General features: G+C 37.9%; 1 protein-coding gene across 9 annotated transcripts in view; it reads right to left on the bottom strand.

Annotated features, from left to right (window-relative positions):
* SMARCA4 (SWI/SNF related, matrix associated, actin dependent regulator of chromatin, subfamily a, member 4) overlaps positions 1–25,700 on the bottom strand; it is a 120,999-nt gene that overhangs the window by 76,072 nt on the left and 19,227 nt on the right. For all 9 annotated transcript variants that reach the window (XM_027851127.1, XM_027851134.1, XM_027851125.1 and 6 more), the window contains exons 3-5: positions 5,749–5,881; positions 4,879–5,283; positions 4,418–4,516 (exon numbers count right to left, since the gene is read on the bottom strand). In XM_027851127.1, coding sequence (XP_027706928.1) covers positions 4,418–4,516; positions 4,879–5,283; positions 5,749–5,881 — 637 coding nt within the window. The remainder of the gene's footprint in view (positions 1–4,417; positions 4,517–4,878; positions 5,284–5,748; positions 5,882–25,700) is intronic.

Below are 25,700 nucleotides of genomic sequence, written 5' to 3'. Positions count from 1 at the left end.
TGAGAATCTGAGGGAGCACTCATCAATTACAGAATGACTGAACAAGTTAAGAAATGATTAAGCAGATAGTTTCTGAGAAACCTAGTAAGACTTATATGAAGTGATGCAGAGTGAAGTGACTAGAACCAGGAAAACAATTTATACAAAGACAACAATATGGAAAGACAAATAAAACTGAACAAATTAGGAAATTGGATGAGTGTAATGACCAACCACAATCTCAGAAAACTAATGAAGAAACAGGCTACCACCTCCTGAAAGACAGGTGAAGGACTTAAGAGTGTAAAATGATATATTTTTTTTTTTACATAACTAATGAGAAAATTTGTTTTACCTGACTATACATGTTTGTAAGAAAGGCTATGTTTTTCCTTTGTTCTCAATGGTATATGTGTATGGGGGGGGGGGTGTTGGGAGAAGTGAAATTTTGCTGACTGTAAAGATAGTTTTAAGAAAAAATATGGTATGTAAATATGTAGAATACTATTATGCCATAAACAAAATAACAAACAGTACTATTTCAAAGAAATCTATGAAGGAGTAAATGAGCAGAATCAATTTATACAGTAACAACATAATAAAAACAAACAAGTCTAAAAGACTTATAACATCTGATCAATGCAATGAATGACTATTTTTGCAGAAGACTAATAATTTGTTTTTCTTGATCATGCATATTTGTTATAAAGGTTTTGTTTTCCTTTTTTTTTTAAACAGAAATAGGAGAGAAGATAAATGTTTATAAACAGCATCTGGCAAATTTTCGTGCTATTCTTATAGAACAGGAGGGAAGCAACATGATACAGTGGACAGAGTGATAGTTTTGTGGTCAGGAAGACCTGGGCTCAGGTCCTATCTCTGACATACACTAATTGAGCAAGTCATGATCTCTCAGTTCCCCAGAGAACTCTGTAAGACTAAGCAGGAGAGCAGGTATTAATCTACATTGGTAAGTGGAAGCTTCTATACTAGTAGCTCCCTATGCAATAAGACGGCAAGTTAAGTTATCCTCCCCTCCCCAAAAAAAGGCAATGACAATGAATAGGTGAATAACTGCCATAGGCTATGGTGGGGGAAAGTGTGTTCACTGCCTGATATATAGTAGGTACTTAAGAAATGCTTACTGATTTACTGACTTCCTGATTAAACACATTTCATCAATGAATGATTGTTAGCAAGCTTTTCCTTATATGATGCCTAAGTCTGTCTCTCTGAAACTTGAACCCATTTCTCCTAGTTCTGGCCCCTAGGGCCAAGGAGCAGTAAGAGTCTAATCCCTCTTCCACATGAAAACCCTTTAAGTACTTATCCTGTCTCCCTGCCTATTCTCTTCTGGCTAACTCTCCCCAATTATTTCAGATCCTTATATGGCCTGATCCCATCTTTTCCCTACTCTGGTTACCCTCTGCTGCTTTGATAAACTTTAGTCCTTCCTAAAATGTGGTGCTCAGATCCAACAACAGTAACAACATCACATCTCTGTAACACTTTAGATGCAACCAGCATCCAAGGGCCTGTGAGCACTGTGCTAGGCAGGTCTGAGGGTGTGAAGATGAAAACAAAATAGTGCTTGACTCCCAAGCATTCACTTGCATTCTACTGGGGGTAAATGACTCGGACCTGGACGAGACAAGGTAAAGTAATATAATACAATATGTAATCCACTAAACCCAAAGCAGAGGTGGGGGCTTTAATGGGGCAATCAAGAAGGGTCTCAGAAGGAGGTAGCCCTTGACATGATCCTTGAAGGAGACCAGGGCTACAAGAACCAGGCAAGAAGGGGGTGTACACCACGAAAAGGGGGGGTAGATACACAAACTATGAAAAGGCATCAAAAACAAATGGAATATTAAATATGGGGAACTTCCAATAGGCCACTTTGGCTGAAACACAGAATGCATGAGGGAGAATAACATGCAACTGACCTAGAAATGGGATGGAGCCAGACTGTGATTATATGCCAACCATAGGGGTTCGCAATCTTTCATTTATTTATTTATTTATTTACTTATTCATTCATTCATTTATTTATTTATGGCAGTTGTGGTTAAGTGACTTGCCCAGGGTCACACACCTAGTAAGTGTCAAGTGTTTGGTCTGAGGCCAGATTTGAACTCAGGTCCTCCTGACTCCAAGGCCGGTGCTCTATCCACTGTGCCACCTAGTTGCCCCAGGGGGTTTGCATTCTTGCTAGAGGATATAGGGAACCAATGATGCTTCTCAAGCAGAGAAATGATACAGTTAGACTTATACATTAAGAATACCACTATGCTTCAGTAGGCAGTGGCAATCAGGCACCTGTACTAAGTTAGGCATAAAGATAGTGAGCCTCGGGGACCAAGGGAGGATGGTGGCAAAATGGCTCAGGCCAGAAATGAAGTGAATCAAAGTTCAGGAGCAGGACAGGAAGTAAAGCTCCTTTACTTCCAGCCTCAATGAGATGGAGAGACTCAGTCTTTAAATATTTTTTTTTCCCTTTAAATTAAATCTGGCAGCTACATGGAAGATGGATTAAGATTTTGAGGTGCTTTCCTCACAACGATTAGGGTGTGCCAGTATTGCTATTCCCATTTTATAGACAAGAAAATTGAGGCCCTAATAGGTTCAATGATTTGCCCAAGATCACAAACCTATTAAATGCCTGATGGAGGATCTGAATTCAGATCTTCCTGACTCCAAGTGCAGCCTTATCTAATATGCTCTATTGCACATCAATGTCCCAAATGTAGACCCTCAGGGCAGAGGAAAGTGAACCACTCCAGTCCCTTGACAGCTCTTTACTGCAGCTGAGAACAGCATTAGTTCTTCTGGCTACCAATCTTTTACAAAGTAACTGTTCTGAACCCTAAGGCAAACTTTTCATCTAGCTCTACAGACTTTGGTTGCCCTAGATTTCTCTCATTGTTCTAGCCTGACAAGATTTTTTTAATTCTGCCATTCACCACTATTTCTCCAACCAAGCTTCCTTTTATCTGCAAATTTAGTGGTTTCTTCCAAGTTACTGATAAAAATGTTGACTAGCACAGGGGGCCAAAGAAAGATTTGCCCCTAGAATTCTCTTTCCAGGTTGAAATTGGTCCACTGTTAAATTGTTTTCAGTTGTGTCTGACTCTTCCTCACCCCATCTGGGGTTTTCTTGGTAAAGATATTGAAGTGGTTTGCCATTCCTCCTCTAACTCATTTGACAGGTGAGGAAACAGAGGTAAAGAGGGTTAAGTAACTTGCCCATAGTCACACAGCAAGTAAGTGTCTGAGGCTGGATTTGAACTCAGGTATTCCTGACCCCAGCACCAGCACTCTATCCACTGTGCCACCTTGCTGCCCCACTGACCCATTAATAGCTTTTTAAATCTAATTATTCTACCAGTTCCTAATTTAACTATACTTTCGTGTAGCTCACAGCTGTCTATCTTACCCATAATGATGATAAAAGTTTTTGTCAAGTGCCTTGTTGAAACTCAAATACAATAGGTCTACAGGATTTTATTTTGATGCTAACATTATTTGATTTTTTGGAGCCATGTTTTCTTTAACTTCTTGTCATGAACTGACAAGGACAAAATATTGGCTTCTTAGCAGCTTATTTACTGTCATAATTTCAGTTGCAAGTCCTTGTGAAGATATGACACTGAATGTAAAGCTGTCCAGGATTTGTCTACAAATGACACCCTTCTTAAAGAAGAACAAAAGAGATCTATCCTCATTCAGTTTATGGTATAAGCAGCAGCTGCAGCAATAAAACAAAGTGCCTTCAAAGACCTCTTGCAATTTATTCTATTGCTCAGAATCTCTAAACTCAGATATAGCCACCATAACTTTTGTATGTAACCCCATAAGCTACTGACCTTTATATCTATTACGGTGCAAGTAGACCCAAACAGTGACCATTATTAGTTTAAAAAAAAAAAGTTTTCCTAAGTAATTCCCTAGAAAGATTAAGGACTTGCCTATGTAACCCTTTTCAGAAGTATTTTTAAATATACAAAATAAAATGCATAGGATCACAATGGAAATCAATTATATCAGAAAAAAACAACAACAAAGTTTATGGACCCTAGGTTAAGAACTCTTGTTCTAGAAGGAAATCTTACAATATCCTTTTTAGGATAATGTCTCCTTACCTAAGTTGCAAGGGAGAGAGAGTTTTTGGAGAATCCAAGGGACCAGAAACTTCCAATGATATCAAAAAAAAAAAAACAAAAAACCAAACAACAGAATGCAAATTCAAGGTCTTTTAGAAACTGCAAAGGCTTAAGTACTGGAGAAACTAGCAACATAAAAAAATTTCAATTGAGACTGACTGTACTCTTACCACCATTTTCTGCTCTATCCAGTCTGCATGCCTCCATGATGTTTATTCTTGCAGCAAAAAATCACAATACAAAGGCTTTGTCCAAAAAAAGAACATAAGTGTTACCTTCAGGCCAGGGCTTTGGGGGTCCACCAGGAGGCTGTCCAGGCATTCCTGGGGGAACTCCTGAGGGTCCAGGAGGGGGCATGTTTGGCCCTCCCATACCTGTGAGTAGTGGGAAGCAAAGAATTTATTTTAAAACTCTTTTGTATAGGTAAAGTGGAGGGCAGCTTTGTTTCCAAATGTATACGTGGGCAGATGAAAAAGTAATGAATGCAGTAGAGTCACAATTCCTTTAACTTCGTGCTGACAAAGCTACGAAAGGCAAGTGAACAAGCACACTTTAATGAAGTCCACTGTAGGGCACCATTAAAAGGTTGGACTAGGGGTGAATGGATGACTAAACAAACAGTAATATACAGACAGACAGAAGCCCTTTTGTTTATTAACTGCCCCCCTTCCCCTGCCGTAGGCTGTTCTAGGCTATATTACAAATAACAGAAGCAATACAGGCAGTCAACACTCACCATGAGGTCTGTTATAATTTGGAGGTGCGGGTCCTGGACCAGGCCCAGGTCCAGGTCCTGGTCCTTGTCCTGGTCCTGTCCCAGATACAGAGGGTGGAGGTAGTGTTGGCATTTGCTGCTGCATTCCTGGCATTGGTCTTTTTCCCTGCACTGCCATCTGCAGGTGATCTGGTAAAGGTTGCCCTCTGGCCAGCATTTTATAAGCCATAATTTGAGCTCTGAGCTGATGCAGCTGGTTTTGATTAAAAGGCGTTGGGCCACGGTTTTGTTGTCCTAATGCTTGTGGGTCACTACCATCTAATGGTACCCCACCAGGACCAGATGACATCTGGGGGGCTGAAGATGGGCCATTAGCCGGAACAGGACTTGAGGCATGCTCAGAGCCACCCAGAGGAGAGGGATAACCTATGGAGAAATGAAATGCTAAATAGTCACACTACATATTTCTCATGATTTTTAAGAAAAACAGTATTTTCTCTAAAATCCTAAAGTATAGCTCCTATACTGAAAGTGGGGAACGAACTTAGTCACCTTTGACAGTTCGTCCAAGACCTTTAATGCTATATGCATAAGGATAATATCAGAGACAGGATATTGTTAAATAACATGAAAAAGGTCATTTTACAGACTTATAATTAGTAATGTTACAATGAGGAGAAATAAAACTCTAAATAGCTGTTGCTCAAAACAACTTTGGGTATGGCTATTAAAACCTATATCCAGAAGGAAAATGACAAACTGAAAAATCTCTGCCATATAAAGTGTTCAGAGAGATCCCGGAGATGTGTGCACACAGCTTTACTACTGCAAATATATAAACACTGATGTGGGAAAAGGTGGAGGGAAAGGGCCTTATGAGAAAAACAGTACCTTGAGAATGCTGATCCATTGGGCTTGGAGGAGGCCCCATCCCTGCATGTCCCCCAGACCTCATTCCCATCCCTTTCATCTGGTTATATCGAGGATCATCCGACATTCCCTTCTCATGCATGGAATCCATTGGCTACAATTTTAAAAAGCAACAAAGCAGCATTTTTGTCAGATAAGTCACTTGCTGTGAAATTGAAACATTATTACCAACCCATACTTCTGGAAGGGCACGATGTAACAGACTGTGCATGCAAAGTTATGTTATGGGTCCCAACCACAACAGACTTAATAACTATTTGAAAAAGCATACTATACATCTAATGCGGTAAATAATACAAAGCAATATATGTTAAACACCAAATTAGTGGCACAGATAATAAAGGCTAGCTTAGAAGAAGACAAGATTAATGAGAACTGAGGTAATCGGCAAAGGGTTAAAAGAGAAAGTGGGAGCTGAAAGAGGTCTTGAAGGCAGAGACTAGAAAAGGTATTCCTTCCTAGAAGGGAAAATGGTATAAGGAAGCAGAAAGGTTCAAAGGGGCAAGACTACAGGAGAATAACCAAGATCCAACCTCAAACATTTACTGATATGTGCGGAGCCTCATATTTCTAACATATAAAATGGGAATGATACCTATGCTCTTAAAGAACTGTGAAGAATGAGCTTTGTGAAAACTTTAAAGTCCTCTCTGATGTGAACTACTAGGCAGGTATGGTACAAATTATGATGGGCACCAATGTCCGGCTGAGAAATGTGGATTATTCCACTGGCATGTGGAACTACTAAAGGTTTCTTGGGGAAAAGGAAAAGAGGGCAATGGGAGTAGATTAATGGTAACATCTACAAACAAAGCAATATTTGAGAAGATAAATATGGCAGCTGTGTGTAGGATGTTTTGGAGGAGGGAAAGAATGGAGGCAGAAAGACTAGTTAGACGGTTATTAGAAGAACAGTTGTATAAAATAATAAGGACATTGACTAGGATGGTAGACTTGAGGTCATAAAAGAAGATATAGCTTCAACAAATATGATGGCAGAAGACAAAAATGAATACAACTGGAATTAAACTAAAAGGGAAGACAAAGGAGAAAATAGTTTTAAGCATGACTGTTAAACCAGATACCACATAGGATAGGAAATATGACATAAAAAGAAAGTATCAGATATTCAGTAATTTGGGGGAGAAAATAATAGGGAAAAGGGGCAGAAATGATACTTACGGGTTGGATGTGTATATACCAATACACAGAATAAAGATAATGAGAAAGTGATCTGGAAATTGTAACTTGGGGTGACTTACAGATATCACAGACTTGAAGGGATACAATTCATAACTAGAACAAGGTAATGGAACAGTATACATTGTTTAAGAAGATGATATAAGGTAGAAGGGAGGAAAAGTGATTACACACTAAGATTATATTTATAAATGATTGTTAATCGAAAAAATAAAGCTTAAAAAGAGGATATTCACCTGAGGAAATTCATGAAGTTGTGGGGAAGCCTAGCGTGAACATATGATAGCCAAAAGAAGAAGAAACAAAGATCTTATACAGTACTGGAAGTATATACTACAGGCCACTAGACCAGATGAAAGAATTGAATGATACATTCTTTACACTATTTACTACCTAAGTTCCAAATGGTTACATAACTTGAATGTTAAAAGATCACAGATTTTAAAAGTCTGAAGAGAATCAGATTAGGGAAATTTCATAGCTATCAATAAGAGGAGAGCTCTTTTCTTTTTTAAATTCATTTTTTCTCAACCACATGTAAAAAAATTTTTTTAAACGTTCATTTATTAAAATTTTGAATTTCAAAATTTCTGCCTCCTCCCCTTGAGAAGGCAAGCAATTTGATATAGATTGTAAGCTATGCAAGACATATTTCCATATCAGCAATGTTATGAAATACACCAAAAAAGAAAAACAAAAAACCCCAAGAAAATAAAAGTAAAAAAATGCTTTGAAATGCATTTGAACTCTCTGAAGGTGAACAGCATTTTTCATCCCAAGTCTTTTAGAACTGTCTTAGATCACTGTATTGCTCAGAATAGCTAAGTCATTCACTGCCGATCACTGTACAATATTAATATTACTGTGTATAATGTTCTCCTGGTTCTTATCTCACTTTGTGTCAGTTCATAAGTCTTCCCAGGTTTTCCTGAAACCTTCCTTCTAGAATAGTATTCCATCACAATCACACACAAACTTGTTCAGTCATTTCCCAATTGATAGATACATCCTCTATCTCCAATTCTTTGCCATTGCTATAAATATTTTTGTACATATAAGTCCTTTTCCTTTGATCTCTTTGGGATATAGACCTAGTAGTGGTATTGCTGGATCAAAGGGTATGAACAATTTTATAGCCTTTTGGGCATAGTTCTAAATTATTCTCCAGAATGGCTGGTTCAGTTCAAAACCCCACCAACAATGCATTAGTGTCCCAATCTTCTCACATCCCCTCCAGCATTGATCATTTTCTTTTTCTGCCATATCTGATAGGTGTGAGATGGTACCTCAAAGTTGCTTTAATTTGCATTTCTCTAATCAGTAGTGATTTAGAACATTTTTTCATGTGACTATAGCTTTAATTTCTTCTTCTGAAAACTGCCTGTTCGTATCCTTTGACCATTTATCAATGGAGAAAGGAGAGAGTTCTTAACTAAAGAAATGTTAGAAGTAATCACAAAAAGTAAAATAGATAACTTTGGTTATCGAAAAGTCCTGGTACACAGTAACAACAAAATTATAATAATGATCAACTGTGAATGACTTGGCTACTCTGAAGTTTAATTTTTTCACTTTATTTTTCTTGTTTTTTTGGGGGCCAACATAGCTAATATGGAAATGTAACTGATACATTGCTTGCCTTCTCAATGGGAAAGTGTTGGGAAGGAAAGAATTTAGAATTAAAAAATTTTTTAAGTGTTAATAAATAATTTTTTGAAAAAGAAATGCAAAAAAAGGGGGAGAAGGTCTTGGTAATATTTAAAACAAAACATCTAGGAAGGAAAAGAAGTTGTCAAATGGGAAAATTTTTGCATCAAATTTCTCTGATAAGGGTTGGCCATTCAGGATACACACACACACACACACACACACACACACACACACACACACACACAGAACTAACTTATATATGAGACCAAGAGTTGTCCCTCAATGAATAAGTGAGCAAAGGATGTGAAAACAGTTCTCTAAAAAACTGCAAATTATTAACAACCATATGAAAGAATATTCCTAGTTACTATTAAGAGAAACATAAATCAAAACAACTTTTAAGTTTTACCTCACACCCAGCAAATGAGCAAAAATTACAAAAGATGGGAGCAGTTAATACTGGGGGCGGGGAATATGGAAAGATGGAGACACTAATACATTGTTGGTAAACTGATCCAAATATTCTGGAAAGCAAGTTGAAACTATCTGAAAAGAATGATTAGAATGTCCATACCCTTTAAACTCAGAAGTTTTACAGTTAAGTATATACCACTCAAAGAAGTCAATAACAAAAAGAAAGACCCCATAAACACCAAAATATTTAAAGAGGGACTTCTCAAGTGGCAAAGAACTAGAAATAACATAGATGTCTATCAGCTTCTGACTGGCTAAACAAACTGTGGCACTTGACTAAAATGGAATATTACTGTGCTATAAAAAAATGATAAATGTGATGAATACAATAGGAAGACACATGAACAATTTGACGTAACCAAAATCAAGAAAACAAGAAGTACAATGACAACAACATAAATGATATGAAAAACAACAAAAAAAATCAAAATGGAATACTGTAAAATATAATGACCAAGTCTGCTCCCAAGTAGAGTTATAAGGTGCCTATTCCCTATATTTTTGTAGTGTGGGGGACTGTGAGGATAGAATACAACCCAGGCTTTTTTGATATGTTGGTTAATTTTGCTATACTTTTCTTTATCATAAGACTCTTTGGGAGTGGGTGGGAAGAAAAGATACAGTGGGAGAAATGTAGGTGAGATAAAAATATTTCAATGAAAAGTTTGTTTTAAAAATATGAAAAATAGCTCCAAATCACTAAGAAGAGAAATGAAAAATCAAAACTCTTGAGGTTTCATCTTACAACCAAGCAAATCAGCAAAGTTGACAAAAAATTAGAATATTCAAGGGCAGAGGGGCTGTGAAAAGACAGGCCCACTATAACTCACATAGCATTATTGATGGGGTTGTGAATTGTGGTTCAACCATAGTGGAAAATCTAACTCATATCCAACTTAGAAATAACTGTAGCATTTCATGTAGCCCTGTTGCTCTGGAAAGTAATTTGGAATCATGCAACTTCCTCCTCTAGGAGGTCAAAGACACAAAGAAAGGTCCCATTTACACCAAAATAATTATTGCAGCATGTTTTGTGGTAACAAAGAACTTGAAACAAAATAAATGCCCATCGACTGGGAATAGTTAAACAAAATGTGGTACATGGATGTAACTAATTGAAGGTAACAAAAATTCAGTAAAGCACAGGAAAACACATGAACACATAAAATTGAAGTGAGCTGAACCAGGAAAATAATACACAATTACTACAACAACAGAAATGAAAAGAAAAAAAAAAAGACAAATGAATGCTGTATAACTATGACTATACTTAACTTGAAGAAGGGATGAAAAAATTTACCTCCCTCCCTTCTTTAGAGGCACAGGCAATTTGTGTGGAACACTGCCTGTACTATCAGATCCAGTAGATGGGTTGGTTACTTTTGCTGAACTATTTTTTTATATCTTTTTTTACCCTTTCATACAAGAAAAGGCTTGCTAGATAGTGGAGAACAAAAGGATATGTTCCAAAATGAATGTGATGGAAAAAAACGTATCAATCTTAAAACAAGAAGTTTTTCCAGAAGGACTAAAAGCCTTTTAGCTAAGGCGTATAATTACCCATTTTGCTTGTTTAGCAATGTTGAGTTGAGGGGAAGATTAAGGATAAGGATCCTCCTACTTGATGAGAACTGAAAGATGACAGGCAATGCAGAGAAGGTGGAACTACTTAATCTTTATCTTGTTTCTTTAACCTAGCTTGGAAAACTATTTTCTGTAGCACCAAAAGAACTTGCAAACATGACTACTGAACCCAATGATGGCTACTTTTGAGGAACTGTGGAAAATGGGCAAGGTGGAGAAGGGTAAATGTGGTCTTGATTTTCAAAAAGGTAAGGCCTAGTGATTTTTGAGGAAGTGGACCAAACAGGAGAGGTGCTGTGTTACTGAGTTTGGTTAAGTTTAGTAAGGCAGGGCAGAAAGGTGGTGCAGTAGATAAGAATGCCAAGCCTGAAGTCAGGAGGACCTGAGTTCAAATCTGGCCTCAGACACTTACCAGCTGTGTGACCCTAGGCAAGTCACTTAACCCTGTTTGCCTCAGTTTCCTCATCTGTAAAATGAACCGGAGAAGGAAATCTTTGCCAAGAAAACCCAAATGGAGTTACAAACAGTCAGATGCAACTGACTAGTAAGTAACATACATTTCTGACAACACAATGCTAGGATAGATCATTGAAAGAATGGTTTACAGATATTTGAAAAGGAAAGAGGTGATCACTACAGGCTAATATGATTTCATTAAGAGTAAGCTGTATCAGATTAACCCCATTTCCTTTTACGACAAGTTAGTTAAACTAGTAAAAGTTGCCAGAATTTCAGAGAAATATTTTCAAAAGTCTCTCACAACCTGGATTCAAAGAATGCTAATGCTCTGATGTTAGGAGAGTGAGAGGGAGAGAGAGGGAAGGAGGAAGGGGGGAGGGAGAGGGGGAGGGGAGAGGGGGAGGGGGGGGGGGGAGAGGGGGGGGGAGAGAGAGAGAGAGAGAGTGTGTGTGTGTGTGTGTGTGTGTGTGTGTGTGTGTGTGTGTTAATGCCAGAGTTCCATCCTTTGCCCAGGGCTGTTTTACATTTTTGTCAGTGATGTGGATAAAGAAATAGGTGACAAGCTTATCCCATCTACTGATAACATGCAACAGAGATAAACAGATAATAAAACAGGTATGCATAAAACAGGAATAATGGACCAGATTTAAGGGATGAAATTTAATAGGGATAAAGTATAAAATTCTGTGCATAAGAATTGTAGGTTTTTTTCTTTTAATTGACTGCAAAAGTCCAAGATTGGGGCTACAAAAACAGAAGACAGAAAGTAATTCATGTGAAAAGCACCTATGACTTCTGGTGAACATTAAGACAATATGTCAGCTGTGCAATGCTGCAAATTAAAAGGCCAGAAAGAGACCTAAATAATGACTGAATAAAGGACGTGATATCCCATCATTCTGCCCTGGTCAGAACATATCTGGAGTACTGTGTCTAATACCAGGTACCAAAGCTTTTAGAAGAGACCAGCTTAAGCTTGTGAAGAGGAAGGTAACAAAAATTACAAGGGGCTGGAAACCATAGCCTATGAGAATAAGTTGAAAGAACCAGAAATGCTTAGCTTAGAGAAAAGTCATCAAGGAGAGGGAAAGGGAGATATTTATAATAGCAGTCTTTAAATTCAGAAGGACTATAATGTGAAAGAAGGATTAGTTTATCTTTTATTTTGAAGTGGAGGACAGAATTAGGAGCAATAAATGGGTGGATATTACAGTAAGGCAGGCTACAGCTCAACATAAGGGAAAAAAATGTCCATTCCAGCTATCCAAACAAAAAGGGGGAGGGGGGAAATCGGCAGTCTTAGGGCACAGGGAGTTTCCCCCCATCATGTCTTCAACACATGCATGATAATAAATTGTCAGGAAGTTGTGAAGAGAATTACGGGTCAAATACGAATCCATATAACCACAGGACACACATCTAGAGTCTGAAGGGCCCCAAGAGGCCATCTAGTCCAATTCTCTCACTTTATGAATCCTTTAAGTTAAGTGCCTTGACAAAAATCACAGAGGCATTAAGTGTCAGAGGTGGAATTTGAAGCCTGGTCTTTTTGACTCCAGAAACAATGGTCTTTCCACTTTACAAACCGGAGGTTTCGTACAACTCCAGAGGCTGTACAATTCTCAGTGCTATTAGGTTTCTATATGTAAAGACTTTCTTTTTTGGAGAGAAGATAAATCAGAGAGTTAAAATACAGATTCTTCTTTGAAAGATAATCGATTCTGAGAGGACTGGAGACCACCCCAGACAATGATCAGTTGAAGGAAGTGGGAATATTTTATTCAGAAGGAAAAGAGCCTTGACTTTAAATACCAGGCCTATCACATGTAGAAGAAAGATTAAATTTATTCTGTTTGGTCCCAGAGATTAAAATTAGGAGTAACAGGTAAATTCCTTGAAAAGAAGCAGATTGAGGTTCACTGTGAAGCCTCTTTACCCAAAAGCGAAAAAAAGGATGTCCCAGGAAGTAGTTGGGTTGGAGACCTCAATTTGAGATTTTCAAGTGGGACAATATTTGTTAGGGATACTGTACAAGAAAAGTCCTGTTCATTGGGACTAAATATCCCTTTCAAGATACTTTCAGCTCTACAAATTTGATTTTTACTATACTTGGCACAAGAAAGTCTAAGATCTCTACGATCTGGACCTTGAAGAAGATGCCTAGGCGCCAAAATGATTAGGTTCTGAAAAAACTGAGACCTCAGGCAAAGGCTTAATGCTACCTTTAGCAATGGGCTTCCTCAAACATCAAACCTAATAAAGAGCCAAGAACATGTTCCTCATGGGGGATATCTTTGGAATATATTCCTCCTGCTCCCCTCATCCCTGTGATTCAAAGTTGTTTTCTCTTGAAATCAACCCTTCCCAATCACAGGATGGTTACACCAAAAGTTATCAAACATATGGCCCACAACACTTCTGAGTGTGGCCTGAACAAGATGAAAATATAGTTCCTATCTGATTTTAAGGTGTGATAAGTTTTACACACACACACCACACGGTTTTATAAGTCAGTATGCGGCCCACAGGGATCCTTAGGGACAGTTTACTGGCTCCCATTTCCATCAGATTTTGATATCATTACACATACACCCTCAAGACTTTCTCCTAACGAAGCTTAATTAGCACAGTGAAGTACTTGACAACCTGGAGGATGATCTTGACCACCAAAGATCCACTGTGTTTAAAAACACTGTGTCCTAATAAAAAACCCAGGGCTCAACTTTTCATCTTTGACAGCATTCTGGAAGTCCAGGGGAGAGGTGGTTTATTTGAAAAGTAATCACAGAGGAATTCTGACAATATACCTAATAGAGAGGTCATGTCTAAGCCTAGCTCCTCTTCACCTCAAAACACTAAGAAATGGGCCAAATTTAAAAAAAAAAAAAGTTAGGAACTGAAAATTCATCAAAAGAAATGCCTTTCCTCTGTTCCTTTTCCTCATGATCTCAGACCCATTCAGGCTCAAACCTACCTCTCTCCAGTTCCTTTCCTCCTCTACCCTCTCTTCTTTCCACTGTATTCTCTGTAACCCAACTTCTACTGTTAACAAATGCCCTTCATTTTATATTGCTTCATTCTCTTGGCTCTTTAACAGAAGGCACTAAATTGCTGTACCTCCTTTCCAGTGCTGTTAATTGTCACATCCCTGAATACATAGGTCCACAAGCAAGAGATACATACAGCTTTTCTGAGATCCTCCTGCCATCATTGTTCAGCAACATCTCTTCCTCTGAGCTTCACTGTATCAGTCTGTATCATCCATTTCATATATCATTCTTGCCACAATATGCCTCTCCCCTCTTTACAAGTGAGTTCAGTACCTGGCTCTGTCTTCCTCTCCACCTCATCCTGATTTCATACTTGGAGATTTCCATAATCCTGCTGACAAACACTCACAGAAGCACAGAGTTGGAAGTGAGCTCAAAGAACCTAGTCTAAGATCTGAATACAGTCTAAGATCTGAATACAAATCCTCTCTAGAAGATACCTGATGAACAGTCATCTAGATTCTGCCTGAAGACCTCTGTTAAAGAGAAATCTCCTCCCTCCTGTCCCATTCCACTTTGGGAGAGCACTAATTCTAAAGAGTTTTTCCTTATATATTAAACCTAAATCTAACTTTCTCAAACTTCCATCCAATGTTCTAGCATCATCAGCAAGCAAGGAATGTGTCAGAAAAGAAAATAGCATGATGACTTGTTCTTGACAAATCCATCCTGGCTCTTGGGGATCACTGCCTTCTTTTATACATGTTTACTAACCACCCCTTTGCCAGGAAGCAAAATTGAGCTCACTACTCCAAAGTTTACAGATTTTATTTTCTTTTTCTGAAAACTGGGGTAACATCTGTCCTTCTACCCAGTAGTAACTCTCCCATTCTCCATTATCTTTCAGAAATTACTGACATTGACTCAGCATCACATACATTTGTTCATTCAAGACATTGGGATATAGTTCATCTGAGCTCAGTGACCTGAAATTATTGAGAGTGGCTAAGCATTTTTCTTACTATCTATTTATCCTGAATGAAACTTTTTATTAACCAATTTAGTTCTAGCCTTTCCATTCCAAATATTTTTCTCCTCAAGAGAGAATACAGATGCACATTAGGAGTCTGAGCAGCTACATCTTTTCTCAGTACTAACACTGATCCATCCACCCTGCAGGATCCGATCTTTGAACCACTTCCTTTCCAATATATTTTTAAAAAACTCTTTGTCATCCTTAGCTTTCCATACTAGCACGAGCTTGTTCTGAGTGTGAGCACTCACAACACTATTCTTACATGACCAGACTCATGTCATGCTTTTGTATTCATCTTCTATCCACATATTACATGCCCATGTCTCCATACTCAAACATCTATGATTTGGATATTCCCTCAAATACTGAAGACTAATTCATCCATGCATAACTACCCTGTTCAGATGTCCATGTCTTCTCATAAATTTGTCACAGGGAGTCCATTCAATATGCCAGAGGTCCTTCTCAATTTCTCCTGACATTGTGAAGACACTAACGGAACTCTCAGGCTGTCCATCTGTAATCTCTTGCCCTTACCACGTGACCAGCCCAACATTTCTTTCTATCATTGATATCTGAATATGGTTCTTTAAAAGTCCTCATTGGTTATATATACTACAGCCTATTCACACCCATCATGAGTCTCTACTGCCCTCAGTGCAATACTCATTTTCAATCCTTCAGGGATTGTAGCATTCATTCTATGTCTCACAGTCATATATCACCATGAGACTGCAATATTCTGGGGCTTGATGCAACTAGCATGATGTAATTTGCAAACAAGATTATCTGAAGGACCTCACCAACCATTGGAAATCCCTCTTCAACCTCCAGTTTGTGTTAGATTTCCTCCATCACAGTGGTAAACAGCTTTGGCCAACATAATCTTCCTATTTTATGGCTCATGTGATATTTTTTCCAAGTTCTCTACATTTCTCTCTCCCTTCCCCCCCTCATTAAGAAGGCAAGCGATTTGATACAGGTTATATATCCATGTGCAGTCATGCAAAACATTTTCACGTAAGTCAAGTCATGTTGTGAAAGAAAACACAGACCTCCCTCCCCCAAAAAAACAACAAGAAAAATAAAGAAAAAAAATTTTTAAGTACACTTCAATCTGTGTGCAGACTCCATTGGTTCTTTTCCTGAAGGGAATAGCATTTTTTATCATTAAGTCCTTTGGAATTATCTTGGATCATCGTATTGCTGAGAATAGCTAAGTCATTCACAGTTGATCAGCATACAATATTGCTCTTACTATGTATAATGTTCTCCTGGTTCTGCTCACTTCACTCAGCATCAGTTCATGTAAGTCTTTCTAGTTTTTTCTGAAGTCTGCTTACTCATAAGTTCTTACAGCACAATAGTATTCCATTACATTCATATACCACTTGTTCAGCCATTCCCCAACTGATGGGCATCCCCTCAATGTCCAATTCTTTGTCACCACAAAAAGAACTGCTACAAGTATTTTTGTACAAAGGTGTCCTTCTCTCCACCTCTGAAAAATCTCTTTGGGATATAGGCCTAGTAGTGGTATTGATGGATAAAAGTATATGCAGTTTTATAGCCCTTTGGGCACAGTTCTAAATTGCTCCTACTCCATCAACAATGTATTAGTGTCCCATTTTTTCCACATCTCTTCCAATGTTTATCATTTTCCTTTTCTGTCATATTAGCCAATCTGATAAGTGAGGTGGTACCTCAAGAGTTGTTTGAACTAGCATTTTTTCATGACTATAGATACCTTTTATTTCTTCTTCTGAAAACTATCTGTTCATATCCTTGACCATTTATCAATTGGGGAATGATTTTTATTTTTACAGATCTGACTCAGTTCTCTATATATTTGAGAAATGAAGCCTTTAACAGAGACACTTGATATTAACATTTTTTGCCAGCTTTCTGCTTTCCTTCTAATCTCGGTTGCATTGGCTTTGTTTGTGCAAAACCTTTTTAATTTAATGCAAAATTATGCATTTTACATCTCATAATGCTCTATATAGAGAAGCAAGGTGGTACAGTGGATACAGCAATGGGCTTGGAATCAGGAAGATTCATCTTTACGAGTTCAAATCCTGCCTCAAACATTTCTAGCTGCATATAACTTAAACATGGCTACCTTAGTTCCTCATCAGTAAAAGGAGCTGGAGAAGGAAATGGCAAACCACTCTAGTATCTTTGCCAAAAAAAAACCCAAAAAACAAAAAACAACAATGGGATCACAAGGAGTTGGACATAGCTGAAAAAGGACTGAACAATAAAATGTCCTATCTCATTTGGTTATAAATTCTTCTCTTATCCATAGATCTGACAGGTAAATTATTCCATGCTTCCCTAATCTGCTTATATCACTCTTAATGTCTATATCATGTACCTGGAATTACTTGTATTCTTATAAATTTGACTCATTTATATATTTGAGAAATGAGGCTTTTATCAGAGAACTTGAGGTAAAGATTTTTTCAGTTATGATTACTATTTCCCTCCATCCTATTTCCTTGTTTATCCTACTCTCACCCTATCCATCCACAAGTATTTTGCTTCTGACTACCACCTCCCCCAATCTCCCCTTCTATCAGCACCCTTGTCCATCCCCTTTCCCTCCTTACTTTTTCGTTGGCTAAGATAGATTTCTATACTGAATATGTGTTATTCCCTCTTTGAGACAATTTTTATGAGTAAGGTTCAAGTGCTTCCCCCTGCCTTCCCCATCTTCCCCTTCTACTATTTAAGCTCTTTTATGTGCATTTTTCTTTCTCACTCCTTAATTTTATTTTTTTAGATATCATCACATCATACTCAACTAACACCTGTGCCCTCTGTCTATGTATTCTCCTTCTAACTGTCCTAATATTGAGAAAGTTCTTAGGAGTTGCAAGTATCATCTTCCCACGCAGGAATCTAAACAGTTTAACTTTATTGAATCCCTTATGATTTCTCTTTCCTGTTTACGTTTTTATACTTCTCTTGAGTCTTGTATCTGAAAGTCAAATTTTCTATTCAGCTCTCATCTTCTTATCAGGAATGACTGAAAATCCTCTATGTCACTGAATATCCATTTTTCCCCCTGAAGGGTTATACTCAGTTTTGCTGGGTAGGTGATTCTTGGTTGTAATTCTAGCTCCTTTGCCCTCTGGAATATCATATTTTAAGCTCTCCGATCCCTTTTATGTAGAAGCTACTAAATCTTGTGTTATTCTGATTGTGACTCCACTATACTTGAATTCTTTCTGGCTACTTGCAATATTTTCTTCTTGACCTGGGAACTCTGGAATTTGGCTATAATATTCCCAGGAGTTTTCATTTTGGAAGCTCTTTCAGGAAAGGATCAGTGGATTCTTTCAATGTCTATTTTACCCTCTGGCTCCAGAATATCAGGGTAGTTTTCCTTTATCATTTTTTTTTTTGTTGGCTAGGCAATGGGATTAAATGACTTGCCCAGGGTCACACAGGCCGGATTTGAACTCAGGTCCTCCTGAATCCAGGGCCGGTGTTCTATCCACTGTGCCACCTAGCTACCCCTCCTTTGTCATTTCTTGAAAGATAATGTCTAGGCTCTTTTTTTGATGATGTCTTTCAGGTAGTCCAATAATTCTTAAATTATCTCTCCTGGATCTATTTTCCAAGTCAGCTGTTTTTTCCAATGAGATAGTTCACATTTTCTTCTCTTTTTTCATTCTTTTGATTTTGTTTGATTGTTTCGTGATGTCTAAAGAAATTACTAGGGGTGGGGCAGCTAAGTGGTGAAGTGGATAGAGCACCGGCCCTGGATTCAGGAGGACCTGAGTTCAAATCCGGCCTCAGACACATAACACTAGCTGTGTGACCCTGGGCAAGTCACTTAACCCCATTGCCTAGCCAAAAAAAAAAAAGAAAAGAAAAGAAAAGAAAAGAAATTACTAGGGCAGTTAGGTGGTACAGTAGATAGAGCACTGGCCCTGGAGGCAGGAGGACCTGAATTCAAATCTAGTCTCAGACCAGACACTTGACACTTACTAGCTGTGTAACCTTGGCCAAGTCACTTAATCCCAACTGCCTCAAAAAAAAAAAATCACTAGCTTCCACTTGCCCATTCTAATTTTTGTGTGTGTCTGTGTGTGTGTGGCCCATTCTAATTTTTAAGGAACTAGTTTCTTCAGTGAGCTTCTGTACTTCCTTTTTGATTTGGCCAATTTAAGGAGTTTTTCCCTTCAGTAAATTTTTGTACCTCTTTTTCCATCTGGGCAATTTTGTTTTTTAAGGAGTTCTCTTCAGTGGATTTTTGTGTTTCTTTTACCATTTTACTATTTGGTTTTTAAAAAAAATTTTTTTTTGTTACATTTTAAGTTCCAAACTGTCATCCTTCTTCCCCACCCTGAACTATAGAAGGCCACCATTTAACACAGATACATATGTAGATATGTATATATACATATATATATGTATATGGCAAAATTATACTATGAATACTTCTATTTATCAGTTCTTTCTCTGAAGGTGGATAGCATCTTTCTTTATAAGTCCTTTGCAGTACTCTATCCGCTGCGCCACCTAGCTGCCCCTCAGTTATTCTTCAAACAATATTGCTGTTACTGTATACAATGTTCTCGTGGTTTTCCTCATTTCACTCTTCATTATTTCATGCAAGTCTTTCCATATTTTTCTAAAATCAACCTGCTCATCATTTCTTACAGCACAACAGTATTCCATTATAATCATATACAACTTTTTTAGCTATTCCCCAACTGATAGGTATCTCCTTAATTTCCAGTTCTTTGCCACCACAAAGAGAGGTGCTAAAATATTTTAGAACATATAGCTTCTTTTCCTTTTTCCCTGACCACCTTGGGAAACAGATCTAATAGTAGTATTGCAAGGTCAAAGGTATACACAGTTTTGTAACTCTTTGGGCATAATTCCAGATTGCTCTCCAAATGGCTGGATCAGAGTTCCCAGTTCTAGCAACAGCATATTAGCGTCCCAATTTTTCCACATCCCCTCCAATATTTGCCATTTTCCCCTTCCATCATTTTAGCCAATCCAATAGGTGTGAAATGCTTTTTCAAAAGTTGTTTTAATTTGAATTTCTCTAATCAATAATAACTTAGAGCACTTTTTTCATAAGGTGTTATATTTTTCAGTATTTTTTTTTTTGCCTATATACCAAGCTACTGACCCTTTTTCATGATTTTCTGGCATCACTCTCATTTCTTTTCCCAATTTTTCCTCTACCTCTCTTATCTGATTTTTAAAATTCTTTTTGAGCTCTTCCAAAAATTCTTTTAGGGCCTAAGACTAATTATATTTTTCTTTGAGGCTTTGGATGTAGCAGTTTGGATTTTGTTGTCTTATTCTGAGTTTGTGTTTTGATCTTCCCTGTCACCACAGTACTTTTCTATGATCAGGTTCTTTTTTGTTGTTGTTGTTTGCTCATCTTTCCAGCCTAGTTCTTGACTTTAAATTTATGTTAAAGTTTGGCCCTGCTCCCAGGATGAAGGGAACACTGTTCCAAGATTCAGATTTTTTGTACAGCTGTTTTCAGAGCTAGTTCTCTGGGGATCTGTAAGTTTTCAGTTCTTCCAAGACATGCAGGCTCTGCTGTGCTAGTGTTCCTCTTTGCCCTGAGACTACGACCCAAATCTATATATGGGCAATGCAATAGAGTCCTGTACCCAGTATTAGCAAAGGGATCCCTGTAATCTCCTTCTGATCTCCTTACTGTCTGTGGGCTGAGAGCTCCAGAAGCCTCCACTTCTGATTCAGTTGCTCCCAAGGCCTGCTACTGGCTTGCCTACAATCCACTCTCGTGTCAGTGCAACAGACCTTTCCTGCCAACCTTCTAAGTTGTCTTAGGTCAGAAAACTGTTTCACCTTGTCCTACTGTTGCAGAATTTGATTTGAGGCATTATTTTAAAGTTGTTTGGAGGAGAATTTAGGACAGCTAAGGCAAGTCCTCCCTCCTCTCTGCCATCTTGGCTCTGCCTTCTCACCTGATATTTCTGATTAGAGGATCACTAAACAGGGCTATATTTCTACTGTCTTATCTTTTAAGGCATCATGAATTATTCTGACATACAGATGGGAGACACCTTGTTGGAAAAGAGCCTTTAACGTACTATTCTGCTCTAACAAATCAAATGTTTTTTTCATCACCCACAGATACTAATCATAGTAGTAGACTGTCTACTCCCCATTTTTCAGTAAACTGCAAAATATTAAAGATATGGTCCATTGTAGAACATCATTACAAGAACATTACAAAAAATTTTTTTTTTTTAAAAAAAGGACATTACAAAATTCTGGTAGTTTCTCATTAATACCTTATGATTTGAATTCATGTGGAGATGAGTCTCAAAGATTTTGAATTCATGGTGAAGTAGACATATAAGTAGGTAGTTGTTGAATATCAGATGAGATAATATTTAAAGTGCTTTGCACAACTTAAAATTATATATATGGATGGTAATGGTATGGTGGTAGTGGTAATATAACTAGTACTAGTAATAGTCATTTGATCTTTTCTGTCTCCATTAGTTCTCACTCAAGTGCTCTCCATACCACATTTCTCCACTTTGGTTTCTGGTTTTTCTCACATGAATATATTTTTAAAATGTTACTCTACCTTGGTTTTTATCTACTCCATTTCCATTTTCTTTCAAATAAGGCATACCCTTTCAGAGATATATTCAACTCATGGGTCTCAACCCACCAACTCTCAGTGATACCTAACTAAGAGTCATATTTACCTCTTTCTGTTACAATTTCTAGTTCACTGTCTCTGAGTCCAATTTCTATATCTGTAAAATGGTGATGATAATAACAGCATGTATCTCATACGGTTGTCATGAGGACCAAATGAGATAAAATATGCAAAATGTTTTGCAAGTTTGTGTATTACATAAATGTTAGCTATTATTATTATTATTACTATCATCATCATCAAATATGATAGATATATGTAGGCAGTTCTCTCTCTCCCCTAATCCTTTTAATTTAAAAATCATTATGATATATTTCCAAGACACTAGGCAAATATATTTATAGAACCCCAGAATTTCAGATTTGGAAGAGTTGTTAGAAGCCATACAGTCCAGCCAATAAACTGAAAAAGGATCCCTACAATACCATAAAGACCTCAAGTGAGGGAAATCAACTTTTTCCTGGGCAGCTCTTTCTTTTGTTCTAGTTGTTAGGAAGTTTTTCTTTATAACATCACACCTAAATTTGCCTCTCTGAAACTTCTACTCACTGTTCCTACTATTACCCTCTTCCTTGCTGTATATTCTCTTCTATAGGCTAAATACCTCCAATTCCTTTACTCACTTAAGTACTAACTGATTAAATTGCTTTATTCAAGTTTCTGAGAAAGAGGTGGCTCTTCTCCTTGCCAAAGCCAACCTCTTTATTTAATCCCTTGAACTCAATCTCTCCAGACTCTTCCCGGTAGCTTCTCAGTTATTCAATTCCCCCTCCTCACCACACATACACTCAATAGGTCCCTATATCTGTGGCCTCCTTCCCTAGTGCCTACAAATGCCCTTAAGTCTATCCCACCCTAGAAAAACTCTCACTTAACCCTTCAAGCTGTTGCCCTATATTTTCTCCTCCCTTTCACTGTCAGAGTCCTAGAAAGAGAAATCTGTATTAACTGCATCTACTTTCCCTCCCACTATTTTCTCTTCCCCTTGTTATCTAGCTTCCAACCCAATCACTCTATTGAAAAGGCCCTCTCCACAGTTACCAATGATCTTCTAAATGCTCAATCTGATGGCCTCTTCTTAATTTTCACCATCCTTTACCTGAGTGTCTCTCCTCCAGGACACTTCCTTAGTTTTTATGTTATTGTTCTCTTCTGGTTCTTCTACATTTGACTATTCCTTGTCAGTCTCCCCTGTTAGATTATCATCCAACTCCCTGGACCCTCTTCTCCTGGTGAGAGAATTTTCTTCCAAAGATTCAACTATCGTTTCTATGCAGATGACTACCAGCCCTACTCTCTCTCATGAATTCCATTTCTTAAATTTAACTGCTTGCTGGACATTTCCTGAACATCTCACAGACATTTTAAATTCAACATGTCCAAAACAGAGCTAATTATTTTTCCCCCATCCCTATCCCACCCCCAAACCTGCCCCTTATCCAAACTTCCCTATGTCTGTTGAGGATACCACCATTCTCCCAGTCACCCAGGTTTGTAACCTTGGAGTCATCCTTGAGAGGCAGCATGGCGTAGTGGAGAGAGCGCTGGACTTGGAGTCAGGAAGACCTGGGTTCGAATCCCGCCTCAGACACTTACTAGCTGTGTGACCCTGGACAAGTCACTTAACCTCTCTCAGCCTCAGTTTCCTCATCTGTAAAATGGAGATAATAATACCTGTAGCACTTACCTCACAGAGCTGATGTGAGGATCAAATGAGATAATGTATATAAAATCTTTTGCATACCTTAACGGGCTATATAAATTTCATTAGTTGTTATTATCCCCTTTCCCTCACCCCCATATCCAATCAGATATCAAGTCTCATTGAGTTTACACCTTCATGACTTCTTTTATCTGTCCTCTGATCTACTCAAAGCCTTCAAGACTAGTTCTGGCCTCATTACTTTTAGCTTGGACTACTATAATAGCTTCTTAATTGGTTTCTCTGCTTCTAGTCTCTTCTCTAATCCATTCTGAAGAGTTTCCAAAATAATATTCTTAAGGCACAAAAGTATCTAACTGCTCTTGCAAAATCCTTCAGAGGCTCCCTAAAGCCTCTCTAACACAAATGCAAATGCCCCAACCTAGCATTTAAAGCACTTCACAGTCAGGTTTTGCAACTTATTTAATATTACCTTCACCTGCTTGGTTTTCTAGTACAACTGGATATTTGGCCTTTTCCTGAACTCAACATTCTCCCTCTTTCACCTCCATTCATTCGAATAGACCAGCAACATGCTCCATTCTTATCTCTTAGAATCCTTATCTTCCTTTAAAACTAATCTATGGGACCACCTCCTCTAAGAAGTCTTCCTTATTCATGTAATTGTTTATGCTCCCTCAATTTACCTTGGATTACAATTATTTTTGTACATGCTGTAGCCTTTCCCAGTAATGTAAGCTCTTTAAGGGCAGGGTCTGTTTCAATATGAAACAAAATGAAAGTGTACAGAATAGGCATTGAATACCTACTTGCTAAACTGGACTAAAATGACTCTGCTGCCAGCCATCACACCATTTGGCATTATTTATTTACATAAAGCAGTCTCTGAAAAGCATGGGTGTGATGACAGCAATACATAAAAATAGCCATTAGTGTAGTAATTGTCTTTTCCCTTCTTTTCATGTGTAAGTCAATCCTTGAGTTTTTAATGCTTCCCAAATTAGAGTGCTAAGTATGAAGACTACTGGTACAATGTGAGCTCATTTTGCCTTTAGTTCTTACAAAAAGGCAAGGAGATAGTTTCTGAATTTTGTGCTTCTTTAGAAGCAACTTAAAACTTACCTTTTAATAATGCAGAATGTGCAACAATGAAAATCATCTCTTTATGAACACCCACAGTTTAAGTAGCCTCTCCCTGGGGCTCATGAAGATATTCCTTAACACTGAACATACATATATGGACTATCTGCAACATACAAGGGGCTGTGCAGGATACAAAAACACAAAAACAATCCCTTGCCCTTAAAGAATGTGTAATCTAAGTCAGGAGACAAATGAACAAAAATTGAAATAGAATGATTAAATAACAATAAAAGATAAAACAAAAGGTGCCACAAAACACTATGTGATTAAATGTCAATTAACTGCTATACACATAGTAAGACTACAAGTTCAGAAGAAGGTAGGATCACCATGGGGCACAAGACCTCATGGAAGTAGAACTCAAGCTGGACCTCAAGGGATGGGAAGATTTGGAAGGGGAGAGGAAATGGTATGAATAAAGACCCAGATGAAGGAAAGCTCAAGGAATGCTCAAAGTAAAAAAAGTGAGCCAGTTTGACTTGCAGAAAGAATTCAGATCCTAGAAAACTGATCCCAGGAAGGGAAGCCGGGGTACCAGACTGTGGAAAGCTTGGAACACAAGCCGAATGCTCTGAACCAGCCTGGAGGCAACAGGAAGCTATTTAGGGAGTATGAACTTGGGAATGATATGCTGATCCAAGAAGTGATTTGGGAAATTATTCTGAAGGTAGTATATAGATGGACTGTGGTGGAGAGAGGTTAGAAACAGGAATGTCAGTTACAAATCTATTATAGTAGTGAAAGTGGGAGGGTTAGTAGCAATAGGAATGGAATGAAAGTAAGGAAGAAAAGAGACAAAAGGAAAAAAGAACAAATAAGCCTTGGTAACCAAACAGACGGGCTTAGAGAGAAGTCAAAGTTTTGCTCCTTAGTGATTAAGAGATGGACATCAGGAAGAGAAATTGATTTAGGGAGAAAATGATGAGCTTGGTTTTAGATAAGCTGAATTTAAGGTAACAACAGAATATCAAGTAGAAATGTCCAGCACTCAGTCCGGATGTGGAGCTAGAACCTGAAAGAAAAGAAAATGAA

Source organism: Vombatus ursinus, unplaced genomic scaffold (assembly GCF_900497805.2).
Source record: "Vombatus ursinus unplaced genomic scaffold, bare-nosed wombat genome assembly UNPS02009173.1, whole genome shotgun sequence".
Lineage (NCBI taxonomy): Eukaryota > Metazoa > Chordata > Mammalia > Diprotodontia > Vombatidae > Vombatus > Vombatus ursinus.
Note: the sequence above shows the minus strand (reverse complement) of the source record. Positions and strands in the feature narration are given on the sequence as shown.